Source organism: Schistocerca nitens, chromosome 9 (assembly GCF_023898315.1).
Source record: "Schistocerca nitens isolate TAMUIC-IGC-003100 chromosome 9, iqSchNite1.1, whole genome shotgun sequence".
Classification (NCBI taxonomy): Eukaryota; Metazoa; Arthropoda; class Insecta; order Orthoptera; family Acrididae; genus Schistocerca; species Schistocerca nitens.
In genome coordinates, this window is record NC_064622.1 from 342,031,095 (window position 1) to 342,057,274 (window position 26,180).

Here is a 26,180-nt window from a genome sequence, read left to right on the forward strand (position 1 = left end):
ATGTAGACTGGCAATGGCAAGAAAAGCGTTTCTGAAGAAGAGAAATTTAACATCGAGTATAGATTTAAGTGTCCGGAAGTCGTTTCTGAAAGTATTTGTATGGAGTGTAGCCATGTATGGAAGTGAAACGTGAACTAGTTTCGACAAGAAGAGAATAGAAGCTTTCGAAATGTGGTGCTACAGAAGAATGCTGAAGATTAGATGGATAGATCACATAACTAATGAGGAGGTATTGAGTAGAATTGGGGAGAAGAGGAGTTACTGGCACAACTTGACTAGAAGAAGGTATCGATTGGTAGGACATGTTCTGAGGCATCAAGGGATCACAAATTTAGTATAGGAGGGCAGCGTGGAGTGCATAAATCGTAGAGGGAGTGCAAGAGATGAATACACTCAGCAGATTCAGAAGGATGTAGGTTGCAGTAGGTACTGGGAGATGAAGCAGCTTGTACAGGATAGAGTAGCATCGAGAGCTGCATCAAACCAGTCTCTTTCCTGAACACCACAACTACTGCTAAGAAATCACAGGATACTCGAACACGTTAACTTCAGTGACTTAAAAGGGAATAGGCAAATCTTGAGGGCTAACACTGACTACAATAGTAATTATATGTAGGACAATAAATATTATTTTTTAAAGGGTCAAAATCTATCCACAGTTATGGAACTTAATTACCCAAACGAGCGAAAATTCACTGCTTATCACGTCCGTGGGCAATTTTATAGTAGTTTACACCACTCAGGGAAGTATCGACTTCCAAGACAAAGACGACTCAGTTTCGACTTCACTGGTCGCTAACACGTGTGGCGGTCTAGAACATACGACACAATTTCATGCCCAAGTGACAAAACAAGTAGACATGTTACAATTAAAAGAAATTTTAAAACATCAGATATGGCACTCAAATAATTTGAGGCACCAAAAGGTTAATTTAACACTTGAGACATTGAGTGATGGAGAACCACAGGCAATCTAGCTTAGCGGGACCACATGTCAATGAAGTAACGAGTACCTTAACCTCAAAGGGCAGAACAGACTGTACCAGGAAATGAACAACACTCCAACACCCACTTCAGTAACTATGCGTCGACGTTAGGCCCAAGTATTGCCGACCAACAGCTCTACGACTACCGGCCGCTTAGTCTATGGTCATAGTGGCCCCGCCGACGACCGACATCGCCACTAGTCTACGTGCTCGGTCACACTATAGCAGATACTGTCTCCCGAACGTATAGACTTTGGACGACAATCGGTGAATTCAGATCAGTTTGTTTTCTTCGGTCAAATAGAGCGATGTTCTCGCAGACGGAATATGGAGCGTGAGAAACTGATAAGTTTAGTTCAAGAAAGACTGTTGTGGCATTCTGAGGATAGAAACATCATAATCTGGTTATAGTTTGGAATCTGTGGACTGATATCGCAGGTTTATTCGAAACCTCAAATAGGCAAAATCCTTATTGGAAATTTTGGGCATAGGTTACAACCTCAAAAATTAATTTGTTCAAGTAAAGAGGTTGGCGTATCTTCTATGAATATAGCTACTGTACTGGATCTTTTTTGTGGTATGTTGTCATTAGTTTTCTACAAATTACTATTGCTGCTTAAGGGCGTTTTATGGTAATAGGGTAGTGCTGCTGCTAATATGAAGTAATTTGCAAATGTGGTGTAAGGTATGTATTTCAACTGCTGGTCTTTCCCTAGAGTGCTAAAGCTTTTTTAGGTCTCGAATTATAACTTGGCAAGTAATTTCTTCAAGTGACAAGGATGACTTATCTTTTCCTTGAAGTTACTCTAGTGAATCCTTTTGGGTTGCGGTAGGTAGACATCAGCTGTCTACAAAATATTGTTACTGCTTACTGCCGTTGTTTTTGTATCAGTAGGGTGGTGATTCTGTTACTTAAAGTGGTTTGCAAGTGAGGTGGATGTATGTCTTTCCACCTTTCAGTGCTTCAGGTGCTCAGACTATCGTAGACTAAACTTTGTCTTTCACATGTACACTGAATGACAGTCATGCCTGTCAACATTTAATAAATTCAGGAAAACAGATTTCGAGTAGGCCCCTACTTGGAGTGGTCGGATTCGAGGTCTATTAAAAATATCCAATTCCCACATTGAAGGTGCAGTTCTGGTGCAGGTATAACCTGAAGTAGTGAAGATGCAGTTCTGATTCAGGTATAACCAGAAGTGACACTGTGATATTTGACATCTGTCAATTTCATCTTTCTAATAATTACACCTATACTACGTTCTGGAAAGAACTGTTTCAAAGTTTTTGTCTATGTTAGATGTTGTTTACAATTCTCTAAATTCTAATATATCTAATATTTTCACTCTTGCGCCCCCAATACCTGTTCTAAGGAATTTTTAATTTTTTCTAAACCAAATTTTGAAGCAGTGCAAGTGCAATAAAAGACAATGTAATATTGATTTTCTTGATTAAAAGCCACACTCAATCTGAAATAATACTGCCACCAGGAATATTGTTTCTTCCTTTCTCCAATCCACTGGGTAAATGTTTAGAGAACAGTGAAGTTCACTAGAATCTTAATATCTAGCCAGTACTGCGTTAATTTTCACCATTTTTTAGAATAAAGTGAGCTGTTGTGAAACCACAAATTTTTCATTCATTAATTATAGTTGCTCTCTTACATACAAATTTTATCCATGCATCATCTGATCGCACAACCTCATTAGCAAAAACTTAACAGAGCCAAGTCGCACATCCTACCACTGTAGTATAATAAACCACACCCTGAACAACGGCTTTAGAAGAAATCTTTAGTGCAGTATATCACTAAAACATATTTTCGTAATACGCGCGTATATATATGAAAAACTTTAATTACGCGGTGTTAGTTTCTAAGGTGGTGGTCCCTTCTGACGTTAATAGCTGGTGAGAGAAGGTAAAGCGTTTCTAACTTTTGTGGCATGGTGGTTTCCCCTTCATCCCGTATATTAGTAAAATTTGTCTGGTAATTGCAGTAACCGAGGACAGAGTCTACAATAATCGCCACGTTCGTTTTGAGTCGGATACAACTCATTTACATGAATCTTGTAATAGCAAAAGTCGCACTGCAGCACTCGTCTCCAAGCACGGAGGCGTCGTGGTATCCATTGCCGTCCTTGGAGGTTAAAATATAACCTATTTCATACATTTAATAGATTCTAACCTAACCATCTTGCGCCCTTAAGCTCCGCGAACAGCTCCCCGTACGTCACATGCTCGCTCTCTCTCTCTCTCTCTCTCTCTCTCTCTCTCTCTCTCTCTCTCTCTCTCTCTCACACACACACACACACACACACACACACACACACACACACACACACACACACACCGCTTACTGCCTACCAATGTGGTCAACAACCTGTTCAAAGAAACTACAACCAAAGCTGTATCTCACACAATGATCTAGAATGGCAAACTGCAAAAATTATAGCATGTGGTAGATACTACAAATCGCTCTCCCCAAAGAAGTTTGTAAAGAGAGAGAGAGAGTACTAAAATTTTGTGATGGGTCTGTCTTTGATTCGTAACACCAGTCAGAGGAGGAGGATTGAGGCAGCAGAGATGACTACTAACAAGGGAACCTCACCGTCGCACACCCCTCAGATTTAGTTATAAGCTGGCACAGTGGATAGACCTTGAAAAACTGAACACAGATCAATTGAGAAAACAGGAAGAAGTTGTGTGGAACTGTGAAAAAATAAGCAAAATATACAAACTGAGTAGTTCATAGGAAGATAGGCAACATCAAGGACACTGGTAACGCAGGAGCGTCGTGGTCTCGTGGTAACGTGAGCAGTTGCGGAACGAGAGGTGCTTGGTTCAAATCTTCCATCGAGTGAAAATTTTAATTTTTTTATTTTCAGTTTATGTGACAAACTCTTACGTTTTTATCACTTTTTTGGGAGTGATTATCACATCCACAAGAAAACCTAAATCGGGCAAGGTACAAGAATCTTTTTACCCATTCGCCAAGTGTACAAGTTAGGTGGGTCCACAACATATTCCTGTCATGTGACGCACATGCCGTCACCAGTGTCGTATAGAATATATCAGATGTGTTTTCCTGTGGAGGAATCGGTTGACCTATGACCTTGCGGTCAAATGTTTTCGGTTCCCATTGGAGAGGCACGTCCTTTCGTCTACTAATCGCACGGTTTTGCGATGCGGTCGCAAAACACACACTAAACTTATTACAGTGAACAGAGACGTCAATGAACGAACGGACAGATAATAACTATGCAAAAACAAAGAAAGTAAACTTTCACTCGAGGGAAGACTTGAACCAAGGACCTCTCGTTCTGCAGCTGCTCACGTTACCACGAGACCACGGCGCTCCTGCGTTTCTAGTGTCCTTGATGTTGCCTATGTGGCCCATTGACTACTCAGTTTGTATATTTTGCTTATTTTTTCACAGTTCCACACAACTTCTTCCTGTTTTCTCAATTGATCTGTGTTCAGTTTTTCAAGGCCTATCCACTGTGCCAACTTATAACTAAATCTGAGGGGGGTGCGATGGGGAGATTCCCTTGTAAGACTGGTTACAAACTCACAGATCAGATGAAAAGTAGTGAAATAAGGAATGAAGTTTGACTGAAAACAATTCTTCAGAAAATAGAGTAGTAAAGAAAGAAATGGCATGAACACATTCAAAGGATTCCAGAACGTATATCTAAAATATGTAGAAATACATACTTCGAAGGAAACGGAATGTCGGGTGTTCTAAGCCTACGTGGAAAGATCAGTTGCAGTCTACTTGAAATTGACTACTACTGATGATGAAACAGCTATCTCGAGGCGCCTGCACAAAATGATATTCTCATAACATTTCCCATTTCTCTCAGCATCTGCCATTAGCATTTATCCAATGACGACAACCCACCAGTAGCAGGCTGAAGATTGTTACCCAGTAACTGCACTTCTTCGAGAAAGTGCGGAGAAACAGCCATTTTATAAGCGGACGCGAACACTTTTCGACAATATTGAGCCATCGTGGGTCACCAGGATCATGGTGAAGATACCAGCTGAGGGCGAGTCTCAGATATTTTATACTGCAGAACAGGAATATGACACGGTCTAAGAACTCGAAATATTTCTCTGTAAATGACAACGGCCACGGATGTCTGTAGAGTTACGTATACAGGGTGTTACAAAAAGGCACGGCCAAACTTTCAGGAAACATTCCTCACACACAAAGAAAGAAAATATGTTATGTGGGCATGTGTCCGGAAACGCTTACTTCCCATGTTAGAGCTCATTTTATTACTTCTCTTCAAATCACATTAATCATGGAATGGAAATACACAGCAACAGAACGTACCAGCGTGACTTCATACACTTTGTTACAGGAAATGTTCAAAATGTCCTCCATTGAGGGAGGGTACATGCTTCCACCCTCCGTCGCATGGAATCCCTGATGCGCTGATGCAGCCCTGGAGAATGGCGTATTGTATCACAGCCGTCCACAATACGAGCACGAAGAGTCTCTACATTTGGTACCGGGGTTGCGTAGACAAGAGCTTTCAAATGCCCCCATAAATGAAAGTCAAGAGGGTTGAGGTCAGGAGAGCGTGGAGGCCATGGAATTGGTCCGCCTCCTCCAAACCATCGGGCAACGAATCTGTTGTCGAGAAGCGTACGAACACTTCGACTGAAATGTGCAAGAGCTCCATCGTGCATGAACCACATGTTGTGTCGTACTTGTAAAGGCACATTTTCTAGCAGCACAGGTCGAGTATCCCGTATGAAATCATGATACCGTGCTCCATTGAGCGTAGGTGGAAGAACATACTGACGATGCTAAAATGAGCTCTAACATGGAAATTTAGCGTTTCCGGACACATGTCGATATAACTTCTTTTCTTTATTTGTGTGTGAGCTCTGGCCGTACCTTTTTGTAACACCCTGTATACAGGAACACCGTGTACTGTGGCTGCGAGCGTTTTAGAATTGATGCGGCATCTCGACAGTCAGTTACGCGGTAACGTATCTCCGACGACGACGTGCAGCTGCCGAGAAGGCGAGTTTTAAAAGAGCTCGATAAAAGGGAAAGAGACGGCGATGTGAGACTGCGCGGTCGAGGAAGAGGCGGAGGAGGAAGGCGACGCGGCGCCGGAGGGAGAACGGGGACGGCGGCGCGGAGGGCGGAGGCCGAGCCGCCATCGACCGGCCGAGGCAGTCGCGTGCGGGTGCGACATGGAGACGGTGCAGCTGGTGCTGACGCGGCGCAACCGGCCGTGCGCCGTGCACAACGGCTACCGCTACCGCGTCGACCGCGTGGGCCGCGGCGGCACCGTCGTGGGCTGGCGCTGCGTGCGCGACTACTGCGACCGCTGCCGCGGCCGCATGACCACCTGCGGCTCCGCCGTCGTCCGCGTCTCGCCGCACACCTGCTCCCAGCCGCAGCCGCCGGCGCAGCAGCAGGAGCCGGAGCCGGAACAGCCGCCGGCGGAGGCGGACGACGAGGGGGGCGGCCCGCGCAGGAGGCGGCAGCCCAAGGCGCCGGCGCAAGCGGGCTCTGGCCGAGGACGGGCCGCAGGCGGGCGCGGCCCTAGCCGACGACACCGGTGCGTCGGCAGCGCGGTGAGCCGCCCGCCAGGCCGCGCCTTCGGGGCCCCTTCTTCATACATCCCCCTCTAACCAGCTTTCAGAGTTCAACCGCATTCTATGTTTTAATACACCGCGGGAAGCAAATAACGCTCTGGTCGGGTACAGTCGCGTACGATTGTTACAGTACGTTTGTCCTGCAGCCTAGCAGCACTACCGAGCGATGCGGCGCAGTGGTTAGCACACTGGACTCGGCGTTCGGGAGGCCGACGGGTTCAATCCCGCGTACGGCCATCCTGAGATAGGTTTTGCGTTATTTCCCTAAATTCGCTCCAGGCAAATGCCGGGATGGTTCCTTTGAAAGAGCACGGCCGACTTCCTTCCCTAATCCGATGAGGCAGATGACCTCGTAGTTTGATCTTTTCCCCCAAAACAAACAACCCTAGCAGCACTCACATAGCTTTATCAGCCTCGTCTTCACTCCTGAATTGGTTTGAAGCAGCTGTACACCCTCATCATTGGAACTTGCCTACTGTAATCAAGCCTGACCCCCCCCCCCCATATCTCTCTCCCCCACCCCGCTCTCTCCCCCCGCTCGCTCTCTCTCTCTCTCTCTCTCTCTCTCTCTCTCTCTCTCCCACGCCTCTCCTCTCTCTCCTCTCCCCTCTCTCCCTCTCCCTCTCCCCCTCTCCCTCTCCCCTCCCCCTCCCCCTCTCCCTCTCCCTCGGTCTCTCCCCCCGCTCTCTCTCTCTCTCTCTCTCTCTCTCTCTCTCTCTCTCTCTCTCTCTCTCTCTCTCTCCTCCCTCCCCCTCCCCCCGCTCTCCTCTCTCCCTCCCCCTCCCCCCCCGCTCTCTCTCTCTCTCTCTCTCTCCCTCCCCCCCCGCTCTCCCTCCCCCCCGCGTCTCTCTCCCCTCCCCCGCTCTCTCTCTCTCTCTCCCTCTCTCTCTCCTCTCTCTCTCTCTCTCTCTCTCTCTCCCTCTCTCTCTCCCCCCCCCTCTCTCTCTCTCCCTCTCCCCCCCCCCCCTCTCTCTCTCTCTCTCTCTCTCTCTCTCTCTCTCTCTCCCCCGCTCTCTCTCTCTCTCTCTCTCCCCCGCGCTCTCTCTCTCTCTCTCTCTCTCTCTCTCCTCTCTCTCTCTCTCTCTCCCCCCCGCTCTCTCTCTCTCTCTCTCTCTCTCTCTCTCTCTCTCTCTCTCTCTCCCCCCCGCTCTCTCTCTCTCTCTCTCCCCCCGCTCTCTCTCTCTCCCCCCCCACTCTCTCTCCCCCCCACTCTCTCTCCCCCCCCCCCCCACTCTCTCTCTCTCCCTCCCCCTCTCTCTCCCTCCCCCCCACTGTCTCTCGCCCCCGCTGTCTACCCCCCCCGCTGCTTCCCCCACTGTCTCTCCCCCCGGCGCTCTTTCTCTCCCCCCCCCCCGCTCTCTGTCTCCCCCCCCCTGCTCTCTCTCTCTCTCTCTCTCTCTCTCTCTCTCTCTCTCTCTCTCTTTACAAAACTGACGATTGCTTCATCTGCCCAGTTGAACCGATCCGTTCTTTTTAGTCGACGTGTTCAAAACTTTCACCCCAGTTCTGTTAAGTAGTTATGCGAATTACGCGTCTAATCTGCAATTTCTTCTCATAATTATATTTCAAACCCCTCTGTTCTCCTCCTACCAGAAATTTGTATTAGATGCTAACAAATTCCTCTTTTTCGGAAATAGTTTTCGCACTGTAGCCAGTCCACATTTTATATCCCTATTACTTCGAACCAGTTATTTTGCTCCCCAAACACCAGAACTGATCTACTCCTTTTACTTTCTCATTTCCTAATGTAATTCCCTCACCATAGCGTGATACAATTAAACTGTGTGCCATTACGCTGCCTCACGTGCACATTTAAATTACAGGTGCACTAAGTTAGTTCAGTATTCTCGTCGTGCCAGCTCTCCGCCGTTCTTTTCGTAGCTGCTTATTATGCATTTTCTGGGTATCATCAGTCAGCTGTTTACTTCTTCTTGTCCCATTCCTAGTCGCGGTCCTTTCTTGGGCATCCTTCAACATAATGCGGTCATTGTCGTTCAGTTCTCGTAGGAAATTCTTTTCTTCCTCCTAACTGTTTCAAATATTTAATTTTCCTCCACGTTCACCACCACCACCACCACCACCACCATCTACTCCACATAAACACTGCTGCTCTCGGTCGTTAAGTGAAGGCCGTCGGCCACTGCATCGTACGTGGTGAAATTTGGTATTCTCGTCACACTCTTGACACTGTGGTTCACGGAATTTTGAATTCTGTAATGGTTTCCGAAACGAAAGTCCCATGGGTCTGGCTCGAACTATCATTCCGCGTTCAAAGTCTGCTAATTCTCGTCGTGCGGCCACAATAACGTCGGAAACCTTTCCACATGAATCGCCTGAGTACCACTGACAGCTCCATTGCCGTTGCATAGTCGGATGGGCACAGGGCCCCTGTCTTCTCAAGGCCCGGGACTATACAGTCTCTCTCCTTGTATCGGATATGTGGGATTTTGGTTGAGGGGACGAGCTCGTTGGGAGATGGTGAAATGTTATGTTATTTGCGAGTTATATCGTGAAGTTGCGGTTTAGGAGCATCGAGCATACGCGGGAATTCGGATCGGGGGTCAGGAGGGATTGTTCCTAGGAATTGGATGAGGTTGTATGGGGAGGTTTGGGAACGTTGATAGAAGTGCTGGCCTTTTCTTGAAGAATTTGTGGGATTTTAGGAATGTTATGAACATAGTGTTTCTGAGTGTTTAGAAGGAATGGGGGGCCATCCACAGCTATTATTAGGAATATTTTTTGGGGTGTTTTGTCTTTCATCGTATGCGTGTCGGTGGTCATCAACCAGATTTCGAAGCCGTAAGCTATTACTGGAAGTATCAATGTTTTGAGCATAATGAATTTCGTCTTAAATGAAAATCCGTTTCCTTTGGTTAGTGGATACAGATGACAGATAAGCCCTTGGCCCTTATTACAGATATGCCCTGCATGTTCTTGGAAGGTTAGCCTGTAGTCAGATTTCGAGGTATTTGATAGGTACGTTGTTTTTATCAAGTGATAGATGACTCTCTGTGGTATGCTCTTGTAGGTGAAAATGATGACCTGCGTTTTCTCGGCGTTTATTGTTATTTTCCATGCCGAGCCTAGTGATGAACATTGTCTAGGTGTTGCGGGAGCTTCATAGCTATGTTTGGAACGTTGCTACTACTTTTATATATCTCCGTGCCATCGGCAAAGAAGGTAAGATGGCTCCCCATCTGCTGGGCATGTAACTTGTTTACACTGAGTATAAGGTGGGACCCATAATGGACCCATGCGGCATCCCTGCAGCTGCGCTAATGCATTGCCCTTCTGTACCTTGTGTACGCGACGCTACCGCAATCTTTGCATTGTGAGATTACTACAGCTGCGCGATTCGAGCAGACACATACTTCACGCTGAGATATACTATGTTGCGAAACGTGCTGCCAGGCAGTGCGCATGCGCAGCGGGCAGGGGCGAAAGTCATTGGCCAGATCATTTACTTCCGGTGCCTCGAAGTTTTACGACACGAAATTGTCAGTGGCGTGTGATTTTAGGTTAGGTGGCGCATTTCAGTTAACACAACATGAAAGTGGGGAAACTTAGAAAATTGGTAGCTTAAGGCAAGTTACGCTGTGCGTAGATGATGATTGCAAAAATTTTTTTCTGTATCCAGTTTGTAAATAGTGGATTTTCCTAATTTTGGAGTGTTGGATTCACTGGCAAATCCATTATTTTTTTATAGATATACGGCAGAACCAAAAACAATACTAGTAAACATAAAAATAATTAAAATGAACGAGAAATACGTATCGTTTTATAATCATTATAGGGCAATATGGCAGACGAGACAATCCTTCGTGCTGTAGCAGTGAAAGACTTAACGATGTCGGTCTCACTGAGCAAAAAAATTACGTAGGGAAAGCAAGATTAATAAAGAACCCTATCTGCAGTTAGAAAATGCTTTATATGCTCTGAGGTCAGTATGAAGCCACGCGGAAGATAGAGGCGTTACAGCCGGCACATATAGCACAGCTGCGCAAATACGGAATGAAAACACGACTTGCTAAAACAAACTCAGTGATCTCGTTCCAGTTCCGACGATAATCATTCTCGCATTCAGTTTCTTAATGGGTTTTGAACCCTGTTAAGGTGATCCGTGAATTGTTCTGAAGTCATTCCTACGCTGACTTGAGTACCTTCTGAGTCTTCGCTAATATGGTATTTTAACTGAACACTACAGCTGTCTTCTTCTATATCCAATCACGAATCCAAACATCTTTGTTTCTCTTCCCACCTGTACTGATTTCAGAGAAGCGTGAATTGCACCACTACTAATTTAATTGCCCAGTTTTCATTTCTAGTTGGATAATTACTCTGTGGCATTCACAAAATGTTGAAACTGAAATGAACTAGCGCGCAACGTTGGTTTCAAGAAAAGAATTTCAGAATCTGGTGTCTATGTGAACTCGTCTTCTGACTTGCAATACCGTGACTTTCAATCACTCCACGCTGCCTCAGAAATAACAAAAGAAACGCCAAGCGACAACTTTTGAAACATGACTAAAAATGAAATGCGCGTGTGGCACATTTGCCGCTGGTGCCCCTTCTTGGGGAGTTCGCCTACCCGGTGCAAGTCTTTTTGACGCTACTGCAGGGACTTGAGCGTCGATGGTGAAGCGGCACCCACACCCACGCAGTCTCGAGCGCAGGAAATCCCTACTCGACCGGGAATCGAACCCGGAACACTATTTGAGTCAGCAAAGATAAGCAGAGACCCCGAGCTGCTCGCTGACGAAACATAAGCAAATTAGTATGCACACGTCGGTGGATAAAACGACAGTGCAGTGCAGTATTAGACAGAGTGTGTGACTTGGCTTCTCATTAGCACATTTCCAGGCAAGTTGACCCCACTCGCAGTTATTACTTCCATAAACAAACTGAAATTCTGATGCTTCTCAGTAAATCTTTTTTATATTTTCCTCCATCGTCATTAACTAACATCTCTCGGTAGCCCCCCCCCCCTCTCTCTCTCTCTCTCTCTCCCTCTCTCTCTCCCTCTCTCTCTCTCTCTCTCTCTCTCTCTCTCTCTCTCTCTCTCTCTCTCTCTCTCCCTCCCCCACCTCGTCCTTCGACGTCCTCTTCACCTTATGCCCTCAATCTTCCACAGCATTAAAGTCTTTTCGAGAGAATCATTCTTCTCATAATGTGGCTATGCCTATTTTTATTTCATTGTCAGGCCTTCCATGAGCTGTCTGGTTATAAGCTGCTGGGCACGAACTGATATTCCCAAGTTGGGTTGCCATACGTCCAAGCACATCGGGACCGTCACGGTTATGGGACCTTCTTGTCCCGACATCCCGCCAAGACCCAATTTTATCCTGATTTTGCAAAATACTGATACGAGCTTCACCCAAGTACTGAAGTAACGCAAAGTAAAGCATAAGCAGCATCATTTAGTTTTATTTATGTCAACAAGTTCACGTTGACAAGGTTGCCGGCCAGTGTGTCAGAGTGGGTCTAGGCGCTTCAGTCCGGAACCGCGCTGCTGCTACGGTCGCAATTCGAATCCTGCCTCGGGCATGGCTGTGTGTGATTCCGTAGGTTAGTTAGGTTTAAGTAGTTTTAAGTCTAGGGGAATGATGACCTCAGAAGTTTAAGTCCCATGGCGCTTAGAGCCATTTGAACCATTTTGACAAGGTCGTCTCACAGATGGCGTTGCATGTTGCGTATCCTGTATCGACGGAAGAGCAATCATTCCCGAAAATTCCAGACTCCTCCAGTAGTACGGGTATATAACTACTCGTAACAGCGCCACGCGGAACAATCGGGCAGTTCTCATTTGAATAGCGATCTGAGAAGACGATTCCGTATAGGGCGTGAAATGTATAGTGAATTGTGCTTTTCGAAGACTGTACCGTAAAACTGTATGCCTCAATGTATCCTGACGGCCAATTCGCCTCAGGAAGCCTACAGCCAGGAACAAAGCTACACCGATCGTTAAAAACATTCCCGCACCATACTCCGTGTCAGAATGCATAAAACAGTTGCAAGAAGTTTCATTTTACTGCTAAGCACCGAGGCATCGGTCCACAAGGCAGAAAATATGCTTCCTTTAGTTGTTCAGTACTTTACCGAAATTGACGGAATCCAGCAGAAGTTGTTGAGGTTCGATTCGCTGAATAACGAAACATCGAGACGATTGCAAAGATTTGTCTAGATACTTCACAACAACTGCAAATTCCATGACGTAAATTAATCGCTTTTTGTGTAGACAATATCAGTACCAACTTCGGAGGGCTTCAGCGACGCGGCCAGCCAGCGGAATGTGTTTCACTAAATGCCCTCCCCGTATTCTCCACAATACTATATCCATCACTGCTGGAGTCTTAACTGTCAATGTAGAAATAGTCGTCATAAAAATATCTAATAACTTTTCAATATACACGGTAGGGACCGAGAAGTTGGAGTTCTGCTTATATGCTGTCGATCATCAGACTCTTCTATCTCACTCAAAAACAAATTGGCTGTCGTTAATTTGCAGTTGAGAGAATTCCTAGGAAGCGCTGGGTTCCATTAAAACAGTTTTTTGACGCCATCAGAGCAGCTAAAATAATTTCAAATTTTTTCATTATTCCGATAAGTGAAATATACTTCATGTTTCTGCAGTCAGAGTTGGCTTTGTTAAAAAAATGCAAAAAGCGTGGAGAAGAATAAAGCCAGTTGAAATACGAACTACAATGATCGACACTCAAAGATATCTGGATGTAAGGAAGGCTGCCAGTTTTATTGGCAAGCAAACCAAGATGAATTTGAACAAATCAATGAATAAGAATCCTAACCAAGGTATAATTAATTTGATTTTGAAATCTGAGGAAGAGACAGTGGCTTCCTATAATATAGCATTTGATTACTTACAGAAGTGGGCTATTTTCTTTTAATAAATGCCAAATATTTGATTGAATGACGCTACCTGAAGCCCCATATTGGGTGGTGATTGACGACACTTTTATATATGAAGACCTTCCTAGAAACTAAGAGTGACTCGGGAGGAATGGAAGTCTCAATACTTCGCGGAAGAAGGTGAATTTACGTTCTTTAAGACACCAAAAATCCTGAACGCAAATGCAAACTACTTAAATCGAATATTTGCCTTCTATTTCCGCACACATCGCCACTGTGGAAAGAGTATTTCCGCCGATGTCAGCCCATTGGATCGATGAAAGAAATAAGACTGCTGCCAAGGACTGTGGAATCAGACTTGGTGCCAGTTTAACTACAAGATGACTTGCATCGAGTTTTATAAGTATGTAAAAAGGGAAAAAAATTCTGGAAGATATGAAATCTTCTAAAAAATATGGTGTACCAACTACACCCGGCGCTATAAGTCCCGTGAAATTGTTCTAAAAAAATTAAGTTACATAAATTTTTTACTTCATTTCTATACCTCCATCTCTGAGTGTCCCAGCGTGGTCCCAGCTATAAATGGCAACCAAACTCCCACATTTTCACCATCCTCTGGACCCCATAGCGCTCGTACTTGCTTGTAAACCCAATCACAACTGAAAAAGTCTTATCTTTCTTGCCAGGAAGTTGCATTTCCTTACTGTCAAAACGACGGCGACAATGCGTCTAAAGAGAAGTAGTGGAAAAGCAACAGTTCTACTATCAGAGAAAGGTAAGAGCTGTCCCGTTTCACATATAGACCCTGCGTTCTGTGGTCTGAAAAAGGGTCAGTTCTTCCGTCTGTCTTATACTTACACTGTTTTTCGTAAAATGTAGATACTTGACAACTACAACGGAAACCACGTAAGACTTGTTGAATCGTAACGTAGGTCTTGTTTGCGTGTACATTATGGCACTAACAAATCAAGAGAGGCAAAAATGTAGTTACGTTTGTCTTACCCTAAATGGGCGAATTTTGGTACTGCAGCGCATAACAAGTTGTTGTCCGCCGTCTTGAAATTTGATGAAAAATTTGAAGACAGTGTAATACTCCTTTTTAGCGCCACGTCAAAGATCTTTGTCAAAGAAATATGATAGTGTAATACAGTACGGCTTACTGGCGTGTTGTTTGGAGTGTCAAGAGAAAAATTACAGATCTGCTGTTAGTTGCGGAGTTTGGTTGCAGGCGGTGAGAGGTATTTTGGTCATGCTGTGGAGTGTGTGGGGGCTGCTATGCTGTCATTGCTAGTTACTTAATACAGATATATACTGACATGTCAAGGTACCCCGTTACCTCATTTACACGTTTAGTACTGATTTCAGCAGTGCAATGGGTCAATGTGAACACGCACTGTTGTGTGTGAATTAGAGTAGTGACGTCGTCGGCGGTGTCAGCCAGAATCGTATTGTTAATTGTAGATTGCGACAACACTGTGTGCTCGTGGTATTAAATTGTATACTGTTCCTGGCAGGAGGCAGTGTTGAGCATGCCTGTGGCGAGGCCTCCCCGTAGCTTGTGGAGTCGCCCCCCTTGCGGCACTCGACTTGTTCCCCCATTTGCCCCGGCGGGCGTTTCCCTCTCCCCTCCGCGCGTCCACAACCGCCCGAGGCGGCTGCCGCGGTACCCACCCGCCGGACAGAGTCGAGGTTGGGCACGCCACGCGAAAGGACGGGCTCGTAGAGTACCATGGTGTCGGACGTTTGGAATTTCTGCACGCGCCTGTCGGATACGCACGTGCGCTGCGACCACTGCGGCCGCGTCATGGTCTACCACGGCACCACCAACCTCCGCGTGCACATCGGCCGCCACTTCGGCTTCAAGCCGCAACGCGACGAGTACGGACGCATCGACAAGGCGAGCATCAAACGTGAGTAGCGTCGCCGGCGGCGGCAGTAGCAGGCGCTACCGGTATCGACCGCACGCCCGTCGCGCCATGCCCCGCCCCCGGACGACGACAACGCCGCCGCCGCCGCTTCCGCTGCGCTGTTGCCGCGATTACCCTGGTATGCCACGCCCTGTCAGCTTCTCTTAGCCGAAACGTCGGCAGGTGGTCTGATTAGAAAAGTCTCCATAAACAGCCGAGGATGAAGGACGCCAAACACGCAGACGTGAAAAGCAGCGCAGGATAATTTACGACGGCTGTGCTCTCCGCAGGACCAGTAGCAGCGTTCACTTTCTGTACCCTATGCGCTCCTCACTCTCGCTTTCCCATCCCTCTGCCGCCTCCCGTGGCTCAATACCGCACGGGAGTACCCTACGGTCCCCACCACCACTCGTTGCTGGATACAGGTTTCATTTTTGTTTCGGTGCGGCGCAGACCTCGCGCATGCGCCGTCGCTTCTGTGCGCACGGTATGACGCGACGCATCTGCGCAACGATTCGTCAACGCACTGCGTTTTCTTCCGGTAGCCATTGTATCCGGGACTGTGTGAAAGTGCAATGGGCCGTCTTAGGAGGAACCCTGTACGGCAGTTCTTCGTCTATGACGGTAGAACGAATAGGTCAGCGTGCCAGATCGGTGGCTGTAACAAGATACTTAAGGTAAGGTCACATCATGTTTGACGCGGCGGAATTGTATGCACGAAGATGGCAGCAGCTCTGCTGTGAACTTGTATGATACGGCTTGTCGTGAAAACTGATTAGGTTCTTGTGAATAGAGCACATAGCTACTGAATTAAGGCGGCGGAAACTCGTTTTTAGTGGAAGTTTGTGCTTTGAAGCTGTCACCTGCCATGGTTCGGGATATGTTTCTGTTGATGCATCGTCAGTGAGTTTTAATTATAGCAAGAAGTTATACTGAAATTAAGCATATACTTTTACGGTTATGTCTATTCAACCGATATTTACAGTATATTATAATCAAAATTTGCCATTGTTAGACTTTTCGATTGTGACTAGTTATCGGCCAGTCTCACTCCTTACACCATTCTGCCCCCCTCCCTTCTTACCAGAAGTGCTCAGTTTGCACCTAGTCGTTTGTTTTTATATTCCTCCAGTTCTTATTCTTTGTGGAGAAAACCGAATTGTTGAGAGTCGCCATGTTCTATTTTCCGCGTGCAGTTTGTGTCATACTCTGCTTCCTTTTTATTAGCAGATGCCTTTCGTGCGTCATGTGAGCAGCTGCTGCGGGAACTATCTCTCTCTCTCTCTCTCTCTCTCTATTTGTTTAACCTACCTATGTGTTTTACAGTTTTCAGTTCAGTTAAATTTGATTTGGGGTGACAGTAAGCGTAAAAAGTAAATTGCTCATTGTGTAGTGCTATTATCGAAAGGAAAAGAAGCAGACTGTGGGCTTTCTTCAGAGAAGAACCAGGAGACAGAGCAAAGTGTCAATTATGCCATCAATCATATTCAGAGAAGATTCTAAAGATGCTATAAAGAAAAAAAAGAAAAAAAATTGCTTACGAAACATCGATCTACCTACGATAGTTACTTTCCAGCAGAGCTGCAACACACAATATAGGTTTTTACACTAACACTTCTTCGGGTCAGCGGTGTGAAAATTCTCAGGAAAGTGATCCCAGTACGTCTGCTATGCAGTCTGAAAGTTTTTTCAGTCAAAAATTCAGGCGGATAGAACTCCTAGACTTGGTTATATTGCCTTGAATGTGGTGTGAGGTAACAACGTGCGTTAGTGCAACGACTGATTGTTATACGTAGCCCTTTGCAGAAGATTCGGGGTGTTTTATTTCTAGATTGACTGTATTGCACTAGGATGCAGGATGCCAAGGCTTCTCCGACGCTTCTTTACGGTGTAATTTTCACGTCTGCAAGAGACTGTTTCATTCCTTTAAGATAAAAACTGTGCACCCAAAGCGCGCGCGCCCGAGAGAGAGAGAGAGAGAGAGAGAGAGATTGTCGTTGGTGAGTATAATTTCATGTGGCTTAATGGACGAATAGAAGTCTTTCAGAACGTATGAGATACAGTGGTTGACTCAACTACTTGATTTAGTACGAATTGTTGTATGTTTCTAATGAAAAGTATCTGGTAATTGCTAGATAATTTATGGAAATTGTCGTCGCTACAGAAAAGATCTGTTTGGGAGTATTTTATTATAAACGGTGACAACAGTAAGTTTGTCATGTGTATCTAGTGGCGGAGAAGGAAAAAGGGGGTATGCCTTAGGCTTCTTTTTGATACTTTTACGGTTATTATCATAAAGTTTGTACTAATTCATCGAATTACAGTTGTGTGGAATGAGCGGATGTTTTTCTGGAACGTAGTTACAAAAAACTTACAGATAATATCTAACCTACCTTAAACCCAATATAAATATTACCTATCAGGTACTTCAACTATGAAAAGCCATTTGAAAACGAAGCATCACGCAGTTAGTAAACGTACAGCCGCTGTCGTTCCCCCACCCTCTGGAAGCCATCGTTATAGTGATGCGACACCGCTATTTCCGCACATTTTTTCTTACACACTTCCGCATTTTTATATCTGAAGTTTATTGGAACTTTCAACATGTCGAAGCGCGGGGTTGCTGCGCAGATGGGGTGTGTAACAAGCCGACAAGTGCCCGTAGCGATTGGATTATTACGCAGTGATTTTTGTCAATCGCCGCGAAAGTTTGTCTTCTCGCCGGTCAGTGTACTTTTTGTTGCTGTATAATACTATATTGTACAGTGTTTTTTAGAGAAGTTTTGTGGTGCAACGTAAGACTGCAATAATGAAACCAAATAACAAGTCTTATTTGGAACTATTTCGTTGAGATTATTTATTTGAGTGCCAAATGCAAAATCTGTGACAGTATATCCGCGAAATGGGCGCACGACCACTGCACTGAAGAGTTATCTTAAATCATTACATGCCAAAAAATTTGCAGAGTTCGAGAAGTTAGATGAAAATACCAAACTTCCAGTGGGGGCGAAAAAACAAAGATTTGTCAATATTGATATAACATTGTAGCAGGTACTAAAATATAGTTCGATTATTATATTATAGAGTGCGCTCTGACCGCCGCGGGTGCCAAGCTGTTTCATCATTGCACCAAAGCCTGCAAGTAAATGGTTATTAGGATTTCTCAGACCTAAAGTCTCAACAAATGGATTGTGTGATTACCCACCAGCCCTCATCGTGTAATTTTGTCGAGGGTACCTGGTTTCGCAGAGTAATGAATGCTGCTGTTCCAGAGCATAAGTTGGAAGGTTATTTTTTATTATTATAACTTGCACCGCCAGGTTAGCCGAGAGCTCTAATGCGCCGCTTCCTGGATCTGGTAGGCGCGCCTCCCACTGATCGAATCCGCCCGGTGTGCCGGCCAGCCTGGATGTGGCTTTTAGGCTGTTTTCCACATCCCACTAGGTGAATACCGGGCTGGTACCCACGTTCCACCTCAGTTACACGACTCGCAGACATATGAATACATTCGAACTATTCCATGGATTACACTAATTCCGACCTGGTGGAGGGGGGGTACGGGGTGGCTGCAGGAAGGGCATCTGGCCACCCTTTAAAATTAACTTTGCCAATCCGTTTCCAACAATGCCGACTCTGCAAAGCCGTGGGACAATGCACTAACAAAAGAAAGAAAGAAAATTCGTTTGATAACTTGTACAATAAGGTGGCAAGAAAAATCAAATTTATTTGAATTTGGAAAAAAAATGTTTCACAACTGACTTATCATTCTGGAACTTCATGGCTCTTTGACTTCTCATGGTATTTCAAGATATTGTCAACAAAATTTGAAACGATACTTAAAGAATAGGACATAAATCACCAAGCAGTGTCCTGTATTGTTTGTGATAGCAGATCTAACAGGGTAAAGCATTGCAGTTGTTTGCCTTTTACGATGTGAATTGTCCAGTACCATCAGATACGATATTGCAAAGTTACCAAGATGGCGTGTAGATGTAGTAAATCGCGAGTGTTAGCGTCTGGCATAGTCCCTATTAATTCAGGCAGGCAAGGAAAAAATCTTATCATCATAGTCTCGGACGTTACGGAATTTAGCGTATGTTAAGATGAAGGTCTAAGTAAGGAACACGTATTTTTTGTTTCGTCAAATATATATAAAATGCTCAAGAGATACAGCCCTCCAAAGATGACACGGCACATGCCATTCTGAAGATGAGAATTTTGGGAAAAATTAGAATGCTATATCAACAGGTCTAAATGTTTTGTTAGAGTTTCTTTTATTTGAAAGATAATTACTTTATGATTACAAAGACATCCTCCATTTGGACTTATCTGTCAAAGTTTTTCTACTATAGCATTGTGAACTTTTTATAATTTATGGATTTTTTCAAAAATGCTACTCCATAAAATTTTGATTTTTTTTTCTGTTGATTAGTACCATACAGTTCTACATTGCTTGCAAAGGAGGTCTTCCACTGAACTGGTTTTATAAACAATTGAAATTTTTGCCATACATCAAACCTGTTTTTTTACCACATTGTCTCATAAAAGGCACATAAAAATCAAAACGTAGCTCTCTTTAACTTAATTTTAGTTTTGAAAGATGAGTAAGACTCATTTTTCAAGCATTTTAAATGGTTCCAAAATGTATGTGAAAGGTCCAAAGACTTACAATGTTTCAAGTTGTACAACTGTGCACTCTGTTTTGTACTAAAATTAGCCAGTCATGAACTATGTTCCAGTGCTTCAGAATTTTCCTTTGATATAGTGATGCCTTCCTGTTGAACCAATAGGAACTGGAGCACTTACAAACTTCAAAACATTGTGAACAGGAAGTGAGCACTGATGGCGTTGTTGCTGTCCTTCAGCTGGAAATCTATATCCAGCAGCTGGTCCATGTAGTAGCATAAAGTTCACTACAAGTTTGTTTAACTCACAACTAGTGTCTATAAACTCTGCAATACACCAGTCACACACACATGCCACAAACATCCCCCTTCTCAAGTAGTGAATCTGAATATTATCCTGTTGTTTCTGAAGTGTTGGCTGAACGAACGAAATTTTCTTTTTTGCTCTTTAAAGTGCATGCCCATCACACTGAGTCCAAAAATGTCTCTTCTGAATTACAGGAGTAGTTTGTTCGGACCATTCTTGTTTTTTCTGCTCATGGAATTCTTTGATTTCCTCTTTGGCCAAAAGAATGAGGGCTATGGGTGTGTGAGATTTCATAACTTGTAAAATCCTCAGCATTCTGAATCGCAGCTGTATTTGGTCTGGAAAGATTTATGTTTTGTAGCATGGTGCTTCAGCAGGCCGCCTACACCATCATAAGGTCCCTTCCCATGACCTGTAGCACTGTATACCCAGTCAGTTGGCACAGGCGACTTCCCCAACTCAAACAGCTGGTAACGATTTTTAAAATGACTAGGAACACCATCAGAAATAATAATGATCCTTTCTGCCCTGTTTGCAGTTGAAGAATTTTGTGCATTGATAGCAAAGCATGTTCAGAGTCATGTCCTGTGTCATCAATTATAACTGCAATACTTGTGGTCTTCTTTTGAAAATATGTCATTCCTGTGAAAATTGAAACTTGGTCATTACTCCAATGACTTCTTGTGGGAGAATTACAGGCCATTTCTCAGCAAAATCACAGTGAGGCACTAAAGATAGTTTTCTTAATTAGTTTATTTTCCTCCCATGTCACGTATGTAATTCCTGCAGAGTTATCTGCTACGTCTTCCAGGCCAAGTGTCTGTAAAGACAGTCCTTCCTTTCCAACACAGTCACCACATTCTTGCAACAAACAAGTATCTCGCTTTATGTCGAAGACTACTAATGACTTCACATGCCCAACCAAGGTGTCATGTCACATGCTCCATTAAGTTCTTCAAAATTTGTGCAGTACTCGCATAAACAGACATCTCTAGGTAGGTATGGAACTACCCACTTATTTTGAAGTGCATACAATTTTGTCTTCCAATATGTGAAGTTGTATAGTTGCTCTTATAAATTACAAACGTTTCTTTAATGCTGTGAGTCGTGTACCTCTTCACTTCCACAACTTTTTGATCTTCAACTGTTACAGTTGTAGTGCCTCTTTTGTTGGCACTCTGGTGAGAACAGTCCCGTATATCTCCCAAATAAAATGACTGCACTATTTGAACTTGAACTGTTTCTACAGGATGATCATAATGTGGATCTGCTCTTCCCAGACCTCAAATTTCTTGATTCGTCTTCCATGTACTTTGATACTGCTGGGACGTGGTTCAAAATTGTTTCCTTTGAAAATGTCTCTGAAATAATAGTTAAAACTTGGACCTTTTCACTGTAGGATGCACAAATTCAGCAGCTGAATTGATATTTTTGAAACATTCCTGGCATTCGTCAAATGAGAACCTGAACAAAGTCTGTTTGTATTATATATCGCTCATTTATGGATATGCAAATAGTCAGCACACTTCACTCTTCTGTGGCCCCAGTCAGAAGATATTTCAAACAGTCCTTTTCATGAAACACACTGGCAAATTCCTTATGGAAGCACAGAACTCACTGTATGATCTCAGATTTCTTAGAAGCCTCTCCAGTAAACATTTAAAGTGGAAGCTCTCTATTACAGAGGATGTAGTACTACCTATCTACGTGGTACTAATCAACAGAAAAAATCTAACTTTTCTGCATTGGCATTTTTCAAAAAGTCTGTAAATTATTAAAAAAATTCAAAAGGTGACAGCTAAAGAACTTTGACAGATATGTCCAAACAGAGGACACCATTGTAATCATAAAGCAATTATCTTTCAAATAAAAAAACTCTAACAAAATATCTAGAATTGTTACAGATATACAGCATTTTAAAAATATTTCTGAAATTTGCATCTTTAATATGGTATTCGCAGTGCCAATTTTGAAGGCCTGTATCTCGGGGTAGGAATTTTTTTTCGAAGAAAACAAAAAAAAAAGTGTTTCTTACTTGCTCCTGAATTTTAACGTGCTAAATTCAATAAAATCAGAGACTCTGAAGGTAACCACCCCATCAAGATGATTGCAAACCTACTAGAAATAAAAGGTGCCAATTTAAAATTGAAAATCAGCCTTCAATAAGTTGTGGCTTAATCACAGAATAACAATTAGGAACAATGTTACAAATGTTAGAATTAATGTTAAATATGAATGAAATTCAACAACTAACGAAAAAGACAATCTGCTTTTGATGCTACACCCAAACCTACTGGAGTACAAAAAGGAAAAAGACTTACTCTAATAGATGATCCATTAATGTGGTGGAAATAAAGTGGACACAAGTACCACCATCTGTTGCTACTAGCTCACTAGCATTTGTCAGTTGCTCCTAGTAGTGTAACAAGTGAAGAATTACTCAGTAGTGCTAATAATGATGATAATAATATTATTAGTGTGACTGAGCTTGTTCAGAAAAGATTTTGCATTGACGCAGGGATTTTTCTTTGGCCAGCACAAATTTTTGAAAGAGGTGTATTGTTGATAGTAATATACGCACCCATCTAAATTTAATTGATTGTTACAAAAGTAAAATGTTTTCATTTTTTGTTAAAGATTCATGCACTGTTTTCAGTCTATATTTACCGTATTACGTCAGGAGTAAATGGAAACTAATCACATTATGAACTAGGAATGGATTTGCCAGTAGAGATAACTCTAAACAAACACTGTTCTATAATTTATGAACATTCACCTGAATAATTATAACAGTGTTTTATGGGAACCTAAACAACAGATTATAAAAACTTTGAAATGAGCTGTTTTTGAAAGGAATTTATCAAATAACATTAAAACTGAAATGGTGGGTAACACACTTAGTGTCAGTACACATGGACAGAACACACACACAAAAATGTATAGCTGAGCTTTTTTCCTCCTTTTATGTTGACAGAGCCAGACATAAATCTGTCAGTAGGTAGTAGTATGTCAGTAAATGCCTTGGCAAACCCACCAAATGAATGTTATTTAGTACAGCCAGTAGCGAACCTGACAATACTTTGCTCCCCCCCCCCCCCCTCCTGCTCTCCCACTGTCTGTGCATCACCTCCTCCCCCTCTCTAATGTTTAACTGAGTATTGTGTAAAAAATTTGAAGTAACTTGGTTAAGTAATCATCAATATTTTTGGCAACAATGTTAAATGGTGACTTATCTTTGTGTAGTATAGTTTTCCACTTGTGTAGTATAGTTTTCCACTAATCATAGACCGACGTGGCTGATATCATTGTCAAATATCAAATTGGCACTTTGACGGGGTAATCTGTATGGATTTTTGTATGGGAGGTACAAAAACTGTAGTGAACAACTGATAAACTTTGGCTTCTCCATCCAAGTATTTATGGTGATTCAACAAAGTGTCCCTGGGTAGGTAATATTCAAAATCGATTGACTCTGAACTACCCCACTGGATTAAATTTTCTGTATGTGTCTTTGTTCCTAGATGGTGAAATAAAACTTTTGTCCATTATGGCTGTGGTGGCACAATGCAGCTATGAGAAATAAATGTTTTCAGAAATGATTTCAACCAGGCATCTTTTGCAACTGTTCAGTTCTTATTACAACGAGACAAGTCATAGTGGCTCACCATGAGATGCCCCGAATGTGGCTAGGTACCAGGAATTATTTACATCGAAAGGATGATTAAGGTGTTACTTAAAGTTGTCAGCATCCACGAGTTCAGTCCTATTGCACATATCACATTATAGAACAGTTCCCTTCCTACCTGCTGTGACATTCATTTGTCAACAAACTCTAGTGTACTTATTGATCTGTGGTAGAGGAAGTGTTTTTAGAGATATTGTTGAGTAAGGAAAGTAACAAATAATTTACATAAAGGGTATGTGTGTTCAGTATTGTTAATACATATAGTCCAAAATTTAGTCATTAGTAGTTGTCATACATGTTTCTAGTAATGGTATACTTATTCATTGACATTTGGATTTCCAAGAGACTGGTCTACTGGGGCAGTTATTTACATTAGGTACATTAAAAAATTTATTGTTAAAATATCACTAATGACATACTGCAACTTATAGAAGGCATGTGATTCTGTCATTCTTAATTTTTCCACATATTACATTTTGATGTGAGAAGCAATGTAGCATATGCTTGGTTTAGTTATTGTTTAAGGACCATTATCCAAAAGGTTTGGCTGGTATGTTCTAGTAACAAAAGTAGGGATGCTACATCATCTCCATGGGGCAAATTGCAGTGGGTCCATTGCTGCCCATTGCTGTTCTTACTCTGTGTTAATCATTTACTGCCTTATTTGAATTAGGAGGGGGAATCATCCATTCTTGCAGATAGTACAAGCATTACTAGCAAGCCGAGCAGAGGAATATACTCAACAGCAACTACTGTAGAGTGTTATCCAAATGTTGGTTAACTGCACGACTGCCTAACCAAACCATTCCTTGCTCGCAGTGCTGTCCTGCGCCTGCTATTGTCTGACACTCACACGCCACCAACCCCATCCACTAGTTGCACTGGTACTGACAATAGTAATTTGCACTCTGTTATGATAACTTGAGTCAGCTTTGCCATGTAAAGTGGGATTAAAATGCCTGCACATAAATGTTTTGTCCATTCTAGGAGAGATAAATATAAAAGGTTAGAAGATGGTGAATCTGCAACCAAGTATGGAGAATCTCTCCATGAATACTGATCAAGATGATTATGTTGACAAGTTGTTTACAGGGAAATGTCACAAGGAGAACATATCCCTGGTCCCATTCAGTATGAAAAGCCAATTCAGTTTAATAATGATCTTGACAGCTGTCAAATTTTAAAGCAAGCACCGCCTAGTCAAGGCACGGCATTCAGGAGTTTCAAATACAAGGAGAGAAATTGTTTGCTGATTCTTTCAAGGTTACAATGCTGACTCTTGAAAACAATTACAAAGCTGAGTAAACTGGGCTCAACTGGAAAGCCTTGCCCAGAAAAACTTGGGCTACATGTTGTGCATTTGCTCCTTAAATAAGCAAGTGTCACATTACTGCTTTAGCTTGTGCTAATGCTACCAGTAGCCACTTATTACCTGTGCTATCATTGCAATTTTAATTGCGCTCTCTCTCTCTCTCTCTCTCTCTCTCTCTCTCTCTCTCTCTGTCTGTCTGTCTGTCTGTCTGTCTGTGTGTGTGTGTGTGTGTGTGTGTGTGTGTGTGTGTGTCGCACCGTTTAACGCACAGTTACATTATTCAGTTTGTTGAAGCATTTTTCCTTCGGTGTGGTCATTATTAGTCACATAACACAATTATTTTGCAAGAACATTAGCATGTATACGATAAGCGGATACACACTGATACTAATGCAGTTCGGAGAACTGTTACAGTTCTTCCCTTTTGCCTGTTTAATTCTATTTTGTGAACATCTCCCATATCGCAGTGTTCATACTTTAACAGACTTGAAAAATGTTTCTGAACCGTATCATGTTAATGAGTCTGTCTTTAAGTAGGTGAACTGCCAAAGCATGATTTGACACTTTATGAGATCATAGTGAAAAGTATTGGAAGTTGTTTTAGTATTACCTAATACATTTCAGTGTAACGACATCCCTAGAAACCACTGGAACAAGTTAACACTTGCCAAAGGATGCTTTTATTTATGAAAGGAATATGACTTTGGTTAAATTTTCCTTGTGTTTATAAGTTACATAAGAGTATCCTGTTATTGTTCTTGTAGTTAATATGTACCACTCACTTTTGTTTTCAGCTCACTTCTTACTGGTTCAAGGCTAAGTGTGCTTGCATTTTTGAGTGGGTTTTAAGAGGTCGAAGTGTAGGGAGATGT

The 26,180-nt window shown here is 43.1% G+C and overlaps 1 protein-coding gene across 19 annotated transcripts in view; it reads left to right on the plus strand.

Moving 5' to 3' along the window:
- The window catches only part of LOC126203965 (protein bric-a-brac 1-like), a 455,035-nt gene that overhangs the window by 395,510 nt on the left and 33,345 nt on the right, over positions 1 to 26,180 (plus strand). Inside the window, exon 1 of one of the 19 annotated variants that reach the window (XM_049938381.1) lies at positions 15,173 to 15,382. The exons of 17 other annotated variants lie outside the window; for them this stretch is intronic. In XM_049938381.1, the coding sequence (XP_049794338.1) occupies positions 15,202 to 15,382 (181 nt within the window). In that variant the 5' untranslated portion in view covers positions 15,173 to 15,201. Of the gene's footprint in view, positions 1 to 15,172; positions 15,383 to 15,893; positions 16,057 to 26,180 lie in introns of those variants that run through there. One more of the 19 variants, XM_049938377.1, reaches the window with a different exon arrangement.